The 14,505-nt window shown below is 45.9% G+C and overlaps 1 protein-coding gene across 4 annotated transcripts in view; it reads right to left on the bottom strand.

The window, feature by feature from the left end:
• Positions 1-1,155: 1,155 nt before the first annotated feature.
• LOC106594219 (C-terminal-binding protein 2) overlaps positions 1,156-14,505 on the bottom strand; it is a 360,185-nt gene continuing 346,835 nt past the window's right edge. For 3 of the 4 annotated variants that reach the window (XM_045701166.1, XM_045701164.1, XM_045701167.1), the window contains 3 exons: positions 13,441-13,568; positions 11,893-12,010; positions 1,156-7,043 (listed from right to left, as the gene is read on the bottom strand). In XM_045701166.1, coding sequence (XP_045557122.1) covers positions 6,854-7,043; positions 11,893-12,010; positions 13,441-13,568 — 436 coding nt within the window. In that variant the 3' untranslated portion in view covers positions 1,156-6,853. Of the gene's footprint in view, positions 7,044-8,471; positions 8,546-11,892; positions 12,011-13,440; positions 13,569-14,505 lie in introns of all 4 variants that reach the window. The other variant, XM_045701165.1, reaches the window with a different exon arrangement.

Genomic DNA, 14,505 nt, shown 5'->3' with positions numbered 1-14,505 from the left:
GACGGATGATTGGCTGAGAGACATTGATGATAAAAAAAATTATGTGGGGATGTTTTGTTAGACTTCAGTGCGGCTTTTGACATTATCGACCAGTCCCCTGCTGGAAAAATGTGTTATGGCATTACTGGATAGAGAGTTACCTGTCTAACAAAACACAGAGGTTGGTCTTTAATGGAAGCCTCTCCAATATAATCCAGGTAGAATCAGGAATTCCCCAGGGCAGCTGTCTAGGCCCTTTACTTTTTTCAATCTTTACTAACGACATGCAAATGGCGAGAGTGTCTATGTATGCGGATGACTCAACACAATACCCGTCAGCTACTACAGCGACTGAAATTACTGCCACGCTTAACAAAGAGCTGCAGTTCGTTTTAGAATGGGTGGCAAGGAATACGTTTCCTAAATACACACTCTGCCATCTGCCCGGTACAGTTGAAACCGGGATTCATCCGTGAAGAACACACTTCTCCAGCATGCCAGTGGCCATCGAAGGTGAGCATTTGCAGTCTGGTCAAGACCCTGGTGAGGAGGACAAACACGCAGATGAGCTTCCCCGAGACGGTTTCTGACAGTTTGTGCATAAACACACAGTTTCATCAGCTGTCCGGGTGGCTGGTCTCAGACGATCCCACAGGTGAAAAAGACAGATGTGGAGGTTCTGGGCTGGCATGGTAACACTTGGTCCCCAGCACAAGGTGCACCTGTGTAATGATCATGCTGTTTAAATCAGCTTCTTGATATGCCTCAGGTGGATGGATTATCTTGGCAAAGGAGAAATGCTCACTATCAGGGATGTAAACAAGAAATAAGCTTTTTTGTTTGTATGTAATTTTTTGGGGGGGGTCTTTTTATTTCAACTCTTAAAAAATTTGACCAACACTTTACATGTTGCATTTAATATTTTTTGTTCAGTGTATATGAATACAGCAGATGTATGTAGAGAGGTATGTGTACTTATTGTTTATTTAACCTTTATTTAAATTAAACACATAAATTATTATGTGATGTGCAGTCATATTCAGGTCCTGATTGGTCCACAAGATTATTTGACATGTCAAATAGTGTTATTTGACGTGTATTTTTTTGGACCCAAACGGCGTTCCATAGAAATCCTGGTTGAGAATGAAACGACTGAACAACGAAACAACACAGCAATTAAGTGAAAGAAATATGTTTTTATTGTTTTACTGATAATGGGGACATACGTAAATGCCAATAAAATAACTTTTGGGTCAGTATGGTGTGTGTGTGTGTGTGTGTGTGTGTGTGTGTGTGTGTGTAACCTTTATTTAACTAGGCAAGTCAGTTTAGAACAAATTCTTCTTATTTATAATGACGACCTACCGGGGAACAGTGGGTTAACTGCCTTGTTCTGCCCCTGAACGACAGATTTTTTACCTTGTCAGCTCAGGGATTCAATCCAGCAACCTTTCGGTTACTGGCCCAACGCTCTAACCACTAGGCTACCCTGCCAGCCCCAGGTAGATGTTAGATGACGGAGTCATTTGCTTTTAAACAATCTCACACACACACACACAGCTAAATCTCAATCATTTTTTATTTTATTTGAGCTGCACTGAATGATAAATGATCACCTTGCACAAGTAACAAATACTCACACTAAAATAAAACCCACTGCTGGCTGGCTGTCTCTTCTTTTGCTATTGCTGGGACACCGTTTCCCTAGTACTCTGACCAAGTACAGAGTTCATTCCAATGGAACTGTAAAACAGGCATTTATGTATTATCGTGAATAACTAACGGCTATCAACCAATCAGCATCCAGGATACAAACTACCCGTTTTTTATAATAGAGTAAAATAGCAAAACGGCCCAAAGGGCCACGTCTTTCAATAGCACGAAGAAGAGATGAGGAGGATGGAGGGATCACATGGGACTAATGGTTATAGGAACATTGAACTAGGCAATACAAATCTAACAGGAACAAATCTAGCAAAACTCTTTTAACACCAACAATGGGGGATGTGCCTCATTATATAAAAATACCACAATGGAGGAAGGAAGGAAGAGGGAAAAATATCCAGAACTACCCACATTATTGGAAGCAATTTTGGAGGGGAAATGATATCTGCAAAAAATGTTGTGTTTTCCTGAGTCATAAAGGAATGCAAGTTGAGCTTGAATCCTTTCCTGATCACGGAGATCAATCGATCAGAGATGTGTAGTGGGGCTCAACACAACTAAATCGCTCACGTAGGAGAGTCACAAGCGGTTTCCTTTCGCCGTCAATAAGGGAGAGAGAGTCAGACTTGCTTGTCCATTTGCAAGGAGACCCAGAAAAATGTTATCTTGCCAAACAGAGAGAAAAACAGACAGTGTGTCCTTCTTGCAAAACAGTTAAAACCACAAACATCCTCTTTAGTGAGTAATAAACGTCGTGTATCTTGACAGCTGCACAAAATTTATTCTTATCCAATAATGAACAGCAAATGACGTCCTTTTCTCTTGTTGACAGTGAGATGTGTCACACACCGTCTTTCAGGATAGACACAGGGCTATCTGAGGGAATAGTCCAGTTTCATGTTGAGGTTCAGAGAGAGAGAGAGTCAGTCTCACACACCGTCTTTCAGGGTAGACACAGGGCTATCTGAGGGAATAGTCCAGTTTCATGTTGAGGTTTAGAGAGAGAGAGAGTCAGTCTCACAGACCGTCTTTCAGGGTAGACACAGGGCTATCTGAGGGAATAGTCCAGTTTCATGTTGAGGTTCAGAGAGAGAGAGAGAGTAGGGCTGGGATTCAATCCGTATAAACGCTGTTGACAACGCAGCTTGTTAAGGTAATGTTACAGCGTCCGTGGAGATCCCATTCACGGTAAACGCTGCAATGGGTCAGCTCAATCAGAAATTGCCTTAAAGAAAAAAAGAACCACAATGCTTATAACTCGCGATCAGATTGAATCCTAAAGCTCTGAGAGGAGTGGAATCCCTCCGTAATAAACTGAACAGACTCCTGTTGTCTCTGGAGCGCCGTGTGTAACACGACTCCCAATAAGTCGGATATGATTAACTACAATCAGAGCGTTGGAGAAACGTGTTGTTGAACACTGACTGACCTGGACGATATGGAACAATATTGTTTTACCTTGGAACTTACAATTGCCAAAATAATGTATTATAGATGTATTTTTTTATATTTTAATGTGTTATTGATGTATTTCTATGTGCTGTGTTATTGGCTTAACAGCCCTTTGGATTAAACCTCAAAGCTGATGCTCTCTGACGGTTTATACTGTAACCACGACTCCAACAATGGCCGGGATTCAATCCCATCGCGCTTTTGTCGGCTGTGCAACTTTTATCCCCTAGAGTCGATGTCCGTGGCCCCCCCCCCACGGAAAATCAATTAGCATAGTAAATAAAAATATCCCCATCAAATATGTCTAAGCTAGAGATATAATATATATATTTTTTTTGTTGCATGGGCTGTGTCTCAATTCATAGCATCCACCAGTGGCAGCCTTCCATCTGTGGTGGAAGGTGGCCAAGCTGCAGGGTCTTTGTCAGACCAAGAGACCATGGGTCTTCTCAAGAAAACGTCTGTAGCGCCCGAAAGGTTTGGCCAACAAAACTATACTGAACAAAAATATAAACGCAACAATTTAAACGATTTTGCTGAGTTACAGTTCATTTAACGAAATCAGTCAATTGAAATAAATAAATTAGGATGGGCAAGGGCTCAGCCATGGTTGGGCTTGGGAGGGCTAAGGCCCACCCACTGGGAAGCCAGGCCCAGCCAATAAAAGTGAGTTTTTCCCCACACAAGGGCTTTATTACAGACTGAAATACTCCTTAGCTTCATCAGCTGTCTCCGGATGGGGGGGGGGCTCTCAGACGATCCCGCAGGTGAAGAAGCCGGATGTGGAGGTCCTGGGCTGGCATGGTTACACGTGGTCTGCGGTTTTGAGGTCGGTTGGACGTACTGCCAAATTCTCTAAAACAACGTTGGAGGCGACATATGGTAGAGAAATTAACATTAGATTCTCTGGCAACAACTCTGGTGGACATTCCTGCAGTCAGCATGCCAATTGTACGCTCCCTCAAAATTTGAGACATCTGTGGCATTGTGTTGTGTGACGAAACTGCAGATTTGAGTGGTCTGTCCCCAGCACAAGGTGCACCTTTGTAATGATCATGCTGTTTAATCAGCTTCTTGATATGCCACACCTGTCAGGTGGATTAATTATCTTGGCAAAGGAGAAATGCTCACTAACAGGGATGTAAACAAATTTGTGCAAAACATTTTAGAGAAATATGTTTTTTGTGCGTATGGAACATTTCTGGGATCTTTTATTTCAGCTCATGAAACATGGGAGCAACACTTTACATGTTGTGTTTATATTTCTGTTCAGTATAATATGACCACTAAGGCAAGGTGAGACTCTCACGAACACAGAAGCCTGTCAAGACTTGTCTAAAGGTAGCTTGGTGCCAGTAAAATAATTTTGTTTCTCAGTAAATATGGGTAAAAATATATATGAATAATTTCCTGATCTTTCTTTATATCTCTCAGATATAGGGCAGAAACTTTAAAACAAACTTCCTTTTGATAATATTCTTTGACTGTTTTATCCCCATGTATTAATCTGTTATTCAATGCGTTTCTATGGGCTAATAGCAGTAAGGCCAAATTCAACGTTTCATCAAATAATTATTTTTTAAATATATATTTTTGTTATATCTAAAGGGGGTCCTAAAATTCAAAATCATTGGTAGGACCATCTTAAAAATAATTTCAATATGTTAGCTTTGTAGACCTGGCTTAGACTCTTAACAAAAGGCAATGTTCCCGCATTCACCATGACCGCATTCACGGTAAACAGTTCATATGACGTCTCAATCGTAAATGATCTTTTAAGTCCAGCACGTTATACGCTATGAAAGTGACACGCCATTTTCTAGGAAGTAGCCTTGTCGTTTTTAAAAATTTTGTTGGCTTTTTGAATGTTCTTCAACTTGCAAAAAAAATGTAGCGTAATGGTCTTCATCGCAACAACAAAAAACGTAATAAAAGCCATCTGGCAGAAAGTAAATTCATTCACAAATATAATTTGATATCTTAAATGACCGCGTTTTCACGAATTTGATGATAGATTTGTCAAGCCGAATTCAAAAAAAGATTAAGGGACTGACCCTGGAAGTATGACGTCACGCCGCGTCACGTTCACAGCGTATTACGAGGATGTAAAAGTTATCGGATTGAATCCGGGCCATCATCACATCCATGCTGTAGTAACCAGCTATGTTTGTCCTCAGTTCTTACAGGGGCTCTATCTACAATATGTTATGTCAGAGTTCGGCCAACACATGCCCTCTTGGTAACACAACACTTTGTTGTTTATGATACTCTGTGGCTGAGGGAGGGAAAAGGGCATTTCCACCAATCCGCTGCAGTATAACAGGGAGGGAAAAGGGCATTTCCACCAATCCGCTGCAGTATAACAGGGAGGGAAAAGGGCATTTCCACCAATCCGCTGCAGTATAATAGGGAGGGAAAAGGGCATTTCCACCAATCCGCTGCAGTATAATAGGGAGGGAAAAGGGCATTTCCACCAATCCGCTGCAGTATAATAGGGAGGGAAAAGGGCATTTCCACCAATCCGCTGCAGTATAATAGGGCTCTTTGGTGGTAAACACCTGGGAACTGAAACAACTGTGAAACATTGATGATGATGATGATGATAGCAGGACGTATTGGTCGGGAAAGTGGTTAAAGTTCACTCAGATTACAATTACTGATGATAAAGTCATCTGTAATGTATTTCTCTTTCTGTTTGATGATAATATATATATATTGACCCCCCCATCAAAGGATGGGGGGGTCAAAGGATGGGGGGGGTCAAAGGATGGGGGGGTCAAAGGATGGGGGGGTCAAAGGATGGGGGGGTCAAAGGATGGGGGGGGCAAAGGTTTCTCTCAATGTTCTCCCATTGGTCAGGAAGTCTTCCCATGATGCTCTGAGGTGTGGGCGGGACTGTCAGTCTCCTCTCTGCTTGCCACTATACGACGGCGATAGATAGCTAACACTGGACCCATGGTCCCACACATACGGTCCAAATGGGCATGTTCCGGAATAAAACTGAGTGCTGTAGTAGTTGGTACTGAACCTAAAGAGACCGTATCAACCAACGAGACAGTCAAAACTAAAATGTTAAGTACAAATCCGTGAAGGAACTGCTTCTTCATTCACAGTTCGGTAGGTTTATTCCCAGGACTGATGCTCTATATCGTTGTGTTCTGTGTCTTATTGGTCCCACTTCACTGAGGCTCTTTTGTTTGTGTGTTTGTTTTACTTGAGTTGGTTGTGAGTGTAGCTTGAGTTTGAGGAGGTGTTGAGGAGCATGTTGCTCTTCCTGTTGTTGTTGTCCTCTCTACTGGTTGAGTTTGAGGGGGTGTTGAGGAGCATGTTGCTCTTCCTGTTGTTGTCGTCCTCTCTACTGGTTGAGTTTGAGGGGGTGTTGAGGAGCATGTTGCTCTTCCTGTTGTTGTCGTCCTCTCTACTGGTTGAGTTTGAGGGGGTGTTGAGGAGCATGTTGCTCTTCCTGTTGTTGTTGTCCTCTCTACTGGTTGAGTTTGAGGAGGTGTTGAGGAGCATGTTGCTCTTCCTGTTGTTGTTGTCCTCTCTACTGGTTGAGTTTGAGGAGGTGTTGAGGATGTTGCTCTTCCTGTTGTTGTTGTCCTCTCTACTGGTTGAGTTTGAGGAGGTGTTGAGGATGTTGCTCTTCCTGTTGTTGTTGTCCTCTCTACTGGTTGAGTTTGAGGAGGTGTTGCTCTTCCTGTTGTTGTTGTCCTCTCTGCTGGCTGGTTGGCTGGCTGCTATGCTGGCGGTCAGGGTGCTATTGCTCGGTGAGGTGCTCTCTGGTCTCTCCATGACAGTGTTTGGAGGCTGGCTGGTTGGGCGAGGGGGCCTGGGACGGGTGCGTACCAGAGGGCAGTGTATGGGCGATTGGTACCCCCCCTGGCACCATCCCCTCTAACCCACCCGGGATCACCCCTGGAGCCATGCCCATCATGCCTGGCGGGTACCTAGGGAGAGGGAGGTTAGGGGTCAGGGTCAAAGGTCATCTGTAGACAGACAGGCAATAGCAAAGCAGCCCAGAGCTGAAGATTCCTAAGCGTTGTGTGACTGAGTGATGAGGACGGGCATCAAAGTAGTAGAAGACCTTTCTTCACCCAGAGACACTTTAATGTCTCTCTCTCTACCTCTACCACATCACACTGAAACAAATATGTTCAGTGATAACACACATATCTACCACTGTCAGTCTGGAGATTAAGAAGCAAGAAGCAGACTGTTCATGTGAATGACAGAAGTCATGTAGGTGACGTCATGCTTCCTGAACAACACACCTCCTCCTACCAGTGTCAACATCTAGATCTGCTTAGTGGTTAGTCTAATGGTAGAGGGGGTTGGTCTATCTAGAGGGGGTTGGTCTGTCTGTCTAATGGTAGAGGGGGTTGGTCTATCTAGAGGGGGTTGGTCTGTCTAATGGTAGAGGGGGTTGGTCTATCTAGAGGGGGTTGGTCTGTCTGTCTAATGGTAGAGGGGGTTGGTCTATCTAGAGGGGGTTGGTCTGTCTGTCTAATGGTAGAGGGGGTTGGTCTATCTAGAGGGGGTTGTTCTGTCTAATGGTAGAGGGGTTGGTCTATCTAGAGGGGGTTGGTCTATCTGTCTAATGGTAGAGGGGTTGGTCTATCTAGAGGGGGTTGGTCTATCTAGAGGGGGTTGGTCTGTCTAATGCTAGAGGGGGTTGGTCTGTCTAATGGTAGAGGGGGTTGGTCTGTCTAATGGTAGAGGGGGTTGGTCTGTCTAACGGTAGAGGGGGTTGGTCTGTCTAACGGTAGAGGGGGTTGGTCTGTCTAATGGTAGAGGGGGTTGGTCTGTCTAATGGTAGAGGGGGTTGGTCTGTCTAATGGTAGAGGGGGTTGGTCTGTCTAATGTTAGAGGGGGTTGGTCTGTCTAATGGTAGAGGGGGTTGGTCTGTCTAATGGTAGAGGGGGTTGGTCTGTCTAATGGTAGAGGGGGTTGGACTGTCTAATGGTAGAAGGGGTTGGTCTGTCTAATGGTAGAGGGATTTGGTCTGTCTAATGGTAGAAGGGGGTTGAGAACACTACCTTTGCTAGCGTATAAATATATGCAACAAGTGTGGACTTGTCGCCTTTTGCTCCACAGAGAGCAAAGAGGAGTAATGGTTGAATAGAGCCAATGCGGAAGGAAGTGAATCTATCTATATCTATTTCTACGCTAAAGGGATGTTTTCAGAGAACAGAACAGAGGGCGATAACAACATTACAGTCCACAGCAAATAGGTGAGAAACAGGGAGGTTCTAGTCATAGAAATACAGTCTGTAGAGTGAATGGGGAGAACAGTTCTCTAGATTATATTTCTATGGTTGTTAGTATATCCAGGCCTGGCAGAACGAGGCTGGCCCGGATCATCACACAGTATTTACCTGAGTGCTAAAGGTATTACATTTTGTCTTGAGGAACACCGGTAGTTAGGGTGTGCAGAGGTTGGTTGGCTTGGCTGTGTGAGAGAAGCACACGGAGGTGGACAGACTGAGATCAGATCAACATCCAGGGAGGTCACATGGTGAAGGAGTAAGAGGAAACCCTCTATCAGGGCTGTCCAACCCTGTTACTAGACCCTGTTACTAGACCCTGTTACTAGAGCTGTCCTGTTACTAGACCCTGTTACTAGACCCTGTTACTAGAGCTGTCCTGTTACTAGAGCTGTCCTGTTACTAGAGCTGTCCTGTTACTAGACCCTGTTACTAGAGCTGTCCTGTTACTAGACCCTGTTACTAGAGCTGTCCTGTTACTAGACCCTGTTACTAGACCCTGTTACTAGACCCTGTTACTAGACCTTGTTACTAGACCCTGTTACTAGACCCTGTTACTAGAGCTGTCCTGTTACTAGAGCTGTCCTGTTACTAGACCCTGTTACTAGAGCTGTCCTGTTACTAGACCCTGTTACTAGACCCTGTTACTACAGCTGTCCTGTTACTAGACCCTGTTACTAGACCTTGTTACTAGAGCTGTCCTGTTACTAGACCCTGTTACTACAGCTGTCCTGTTACTAGACCCTGTTACTAGACCTTGTTACTAGAGCTGTCCTGTTACTAGACCCTGTTACTAGACCCTGTTACTAGAGCTGTCCTGTTACTAGACCCTGTTACTAGAGCTGTCCTGTTACTAGACCCTGTTACTAGAGCTGTCCTGTTACTAGACCCTGTTACTAGAGCTGTCCTGTTACTAGACCCTGTTACTAGACCTTGTTACTAGAGCTGTCCTGTTACTAGACCATGTTACTAGACCTTGTTACTAGAGCTGTCCTGTTACTAGACCCTGTTACTAGACCTTGTTACTAGAGCTGTCCTGTTACTAGACCCTGTTACTAGACCCTGTTACTAGAGCTGTCCTGTTACTAGACCCTGTTACTAGAGCTGTCCTGTTACTAGACCCTGTTACTAGAGCTGTCCTGTTACTAGACCCTGTTACTAGACCCTGTTACTAGAGCTGTCCTGTTACTAGACCCTGTTACTAGACCCTGTTACTAGAGCTGTCCTGTTACTAGACCCTGTTACTAGATCCTGTTACTAGAGCTGTCCTGTTACTAGACCCTGTTACTAGACCCTGTTACTAGACCCTGTTACTAGAGCTGTCCTGTTACTAGAGCTGTCCTGTTACTAGAGCTGTCCTGTTACTAGACCCTGTTACTAGAGCTGTCCTGTTACTAGACCCTGTTACTAGAGCTGTCCTGTTACTAGACCCTGTTACTAGAGCTGTCCTGTTACTAGACCCTGTTACTAGACCCTGTTACTAGAGCTGTCCTGTTACTAGACCCTGTTACTAGACCCTGTTACTACAGCTCTCCTGTTACTAGACCCTGTTACTAGACCTGTTACTACAGCTGTCCTGTTACTAGACCCTGTTACTATAGCTGTCCTGTTACTAGACCCTGTTACTAGCGCTGTCCTGTTACTAGACCCTGTTACTAGACCCTGTTACTAGAGCTGTCCTGTTACTAGACCCTGTTACTAGATCCTGTTACTAGAGCTGTCCTGTTACTAGACCCTGTTACTAGACCCTGTTACTAGAGCTGTCCTGTTACTAGACCCTGTTACTAGCGCTGTCCTGTTACTAGACCCTGTTACTAGACCCTGTTACTAGAGCTGTCCTGTTACTAGACCCTGTTACTAGACCCTGTTACTAGAGCTGTCCTGTTACTAGACCCTGTTACTAGACCCTGTTACTAGACCCTGTTACTAGACCCTCTTACTAGACCCTGTTACTAGAGCTGTCCTGTTACTAGACCCTGTTACTAGACCCTGTTACTAGACCCTGTTACTAGCGCTGTCCTGTTACTAGACCCTGTTACTAGACCCTGTTACTAGAGCTGTCCTGTTACTAGACCCTGTACTAGAGCTGTCCTGTTACTAGACCCTGTTACTGGAACTGTCCTGTTACTAGACCCTGTTACTAGACCCTGTTACTAGAGCTGTCCTGTTACTAGAGCTGTCCTGTTACTAGAGCTGTCCTGTTACTAGACCCTGTTACTAGAGCTGTCCTGTTACTAGACCCTGTTTCTAGAACTGTCCTGTTACTAGACCCTGTTACTAGACCCTGTTACTAGACCCTGTTACTAGAGCTGTCCTGTTACTAGACCCTGTTACTAGAGCTGTCCTGTTACTAGACCCTGTTACTAGACCCTGTTACTAGAGCTGTCCTGTTAAAATGGTATCTCTCCAGGAACAGGATTAGAGTTAAAACCTACAGGAGGGTAGCTCTCCAGGAACAGGGTTGGAGTTAAAACCTACAGGAGGGGATCTCTCCAGGAACAGGAGTAGAGTTAAAACCTACAGGAGGGTATCTCCAGGAACAGGGTTGGAGTTAAAACCTCCAGGAGGGTGTCTCTCCAGGAACAGGGTTGGAGTTAAAACTTACAGGAGGGTGTCTCTCCAGGAACAGGGTTGGAGTTAGAACCTACAGGAGGGTATCTCTCCAGGAACAGGGTTGGAGTTAAAAACCTCCAGGAGGGTATCTCTCCAGGAACAGGGTTGGAGTTAAAACCTCCAGGAGGGTGTCTCTCCAGGAACAGGGTTGGAGTTAAAAACCTCCAGGAGGGTATCTCTCCAGGAACAGGGTTGGAGTTAAAACCTCCAGGAGGGTATCTCTCCAGGAACAGGGTTGGAGTTAAAACCTCCAGGAGGGTGTCTCTCCAGGAACAGGGTTGGAGTTAAAACCTCCAGGAGGGTGTCTCTCCAGGAACAGGGTTGGAGTTAAAACCTCCAGGAGGGTGTCTCTCCAGGAACAGGGTTGGAGTTAAAACCTCCAGGAGGGTGTCTCTCCAGGAACAGGGTTGGAGTTAAAACCTCCAGGAGGGTATCTCTCCAGGAACAGGGTTGGAGTTAAAACCTCCAGGAGGGTGTCTCTCCAGGAACAGGGTTGGAGTTAAAACCTACAGGAGGGTTTCTACTATATTCTATGAAAAACATAACATTGACATTTCTATTCATGTTTTTTTTTAAACTGACAGTTTCTTTATCTCAAACCGTCTTTTTGTGCCTGTAAATGTCCATGTATTTCATAAATGTATCGGACTGCCGTATGGAACTAGTAAAGTAAAGTTATCCAGGACTATGAAAATAACTTCAGAAACCTATATGTCAAGTGGTGAAATTAGCAATAAAATAAAATGGTATGTGTGTGTGTGTGTGTGTGTGTGTGTGTGTGTGTGTGTGTGGTGTGTGTGTGTAGAACACAAACACACACACACACACACACACACACACACACACACACACACACACACACACACACACACACACACACAGTAGATGTCACACTTGTCGCTGTGCTTTCTCAGCCTACCTGTAGGCGGTGCCATTGAGCTCTGGGTGGACACCTTGCTGGTCCATTACTGCCCATGGTCCTGTGGTCACAAAGAACTCCTTATTCACACAGTTTCTTAGGCTGTCAGGGATGCGGCCTGCGATGGAGCGAGTTAGGGATAGAGAAAGTGGGGAGATGGAGGGAGGAGAGGGAGATAGATTAAGAAACATGGAGAGAGAGAGAGAGAGAGAGTATATTATTATTATTAATATTATTATATATCACTATTGACTAGTGAGGTGCTGGGGAACATGGTCTCTGACTAGTGAGGTTCTGAGGTACTGGGGAACAGGGACCCTGACTAGTGAGGTGCTGGGGGACAGGGTCCCTGACTAGTGAGGTGCTGGGGTACATTGTTCCTGACTAGTGAGGTGCTGGGGAACATGGTCCCTGACTAGTGAGGTGCTGGGGAACAGGGTCCCTGACTAGTGAGGTGCTGGGGAACAGGGTCCCTGACTAGTGAGGTGCTGGGGGACATGGTCCCTGACTAGTGAGGTGCTGGGGGACATGGTCTCTGACTAGTGAGGTGCTGGGAAACATGGTCCCTGACTAGTGAGGTGCTGGGGAACAGGGTCCCTGACTAGTGAGGTGCTGGGTAACAGGGTTCCTGACTAGTGAGGTGCTGGGGAACAGGGTCCCTGACTAGTGAGGTGCAGGGGAACAGGGTCGCTGACTAGTGAGGTGCTGGGGAACAGGGTCCCTGACTAGTGAGGTGCTGGGGCACATGGTCCCTGACTAGTGAGGTGCTGGGGAACATGGTCCCTGACTAGTGAGGTGCTGGGGAACATGGTACCTGACTAGTGAGGTGCTGGGGAACAGGGTACCTGACTAGTGAGGTGCTGGGGCACATGGTCCCTGACTAGTGAGGTGCTGGGGGACAGGGTCCCTGACTAGTGAGGTGCTGGGGAATATGGTCTCTGACTAGTGAGGTGCTGGGGGACATGGTCTCTGACTAGTGAGGTGCTGGGGAACAGGGTCCCTGACTAGTGAGGTGCTGGGGCACATGGTCCCTGACTAGTGAGGTGCTGGGGAACAGGGTCCCTGACTAGTGAGGTGCTGGGGAACATGGTCCCTGACTAGTGAGGTGCTGGGGAACATGGTCTCTGACTAGTGAGGTGCTGGGGAACATGGTCCCTGACTAGTGATGTGCTGGGGAACATGGTCTCTGACTAGTGAGGTGCTGGGGAACAGGGTCCCTGACTAGTGAGGTGCAGGGGAACAGGGTACCTGACTAGTGAGGTGCTGGGGAACATGGTCCCTGACTAGTGAGGTGCTGGGGAACATGGTTCCTGACTAGTGAGGTGCTGGGGAACAGGGTCCCTGACTAGTGAGGTGCTGGGGAACAGGGTCCCTGACTAGTGAGGTGCAGGGGAACAGGGTACCTGACTAGTGAGGTGCAGGGGAACAGGGTACCTGACTAGTGAGGTGCAGGGGAACAGGGTGAGGTGCAGGGGAACATGGTCCCTGACTAGTGAGGTGCAGGGGAACAGGGTCCCTGACTAGTGAGGTGCTGGGGAACAGGCGTACCGCTGATGGCTCTTCGTATCTCGGTGGCAGCTGCCTCTCTCATCTCCAGAGAAGCCTGTTCACTGTACCAGGCTGTGTGTGGTGTACAGATCAGGTTGGGAGCATCCTTTAGAGGGCCTGTAGCAAAACTAGAGGGGTTGGGATAGAGAGAACAAGTATCAGACCCATCAGTCAAATCAGGCAGTGGCTTCTTCATCTCCTTAATCTTAATTCTTAATCTCCTCTCCTCATCTCCTAATTTCCTCTCCTCATCTCCTCACTTAATCTCCTCTCTTCATCTCCTCATCTCCTAATTTCCTCTCCTCGTCTCCTCACTTAATCTCCTCATCACCATAACTAACCCTCAACACCAGAACTAACCCTCAACACCAGAACTACATCAACACCATAACTAACCCTGACACCATAACTAACCCTCAACACCAGAACTAACCCTCGACACCATAACTAACCCTGACACCATAATTAACCCTCAGCACCATAACTAACCCTCAGCACCATAACTAACCCTCAGCACCAGGACTAACCCTCAACACCAGAACTACATCAACACCATAACTAACCCTCAACACCATAACTAACCCTCAACACCATAACCAACCCTCAACACCATAACCAACCCTCAACACCATAACTAAACCTCAACACCATAACAAACCCTCAACACCATAACTAACCCTCAACACCATAACTAACCCTCAACACCATAACTAACCCTCAACACCATAACTAACCCTCAACACCATAACAAACCCTCAACACCATAACTAACCCTCAACACCATAACTAACCCTCAACACCATAACTAACCCTCAACACCATAACTAACCCTCAACACCAGAACTAACCCTCAACACCATAACTAACCCTCAACACCATAACTAACCCTCAAAACCATAACTAACCCTCAAAACCATAACTAACCCTCAACACCATAACTAACCCTCAACACCATAACTAACCCTCAAGAACTAACCCTCAACACCATAACTAACCCTCAAAACCATAACTAACCCTCAAAACCATAACTAACCCTCAACACCATAACTAACCCTCAACACCATA

Source organism: Salmo salar, chromosome ssa18 (genome assembly GCF_905237065.1).
Source record: "Salmo salar chromosome ssa18, Ssal_v3.1, whole genome shotgun sequence".
Taxonomy (NCBI): Eukaryota; Metazoa; Chordata; class Actinopteri; order Salmoniformes; family Salmonidae; genus Salmo; species Salmo salar.
Note: the sequence above shows the minus strand (reverse complement) of the source record. Positions and strands in the feature narration are given on the sequence as shown.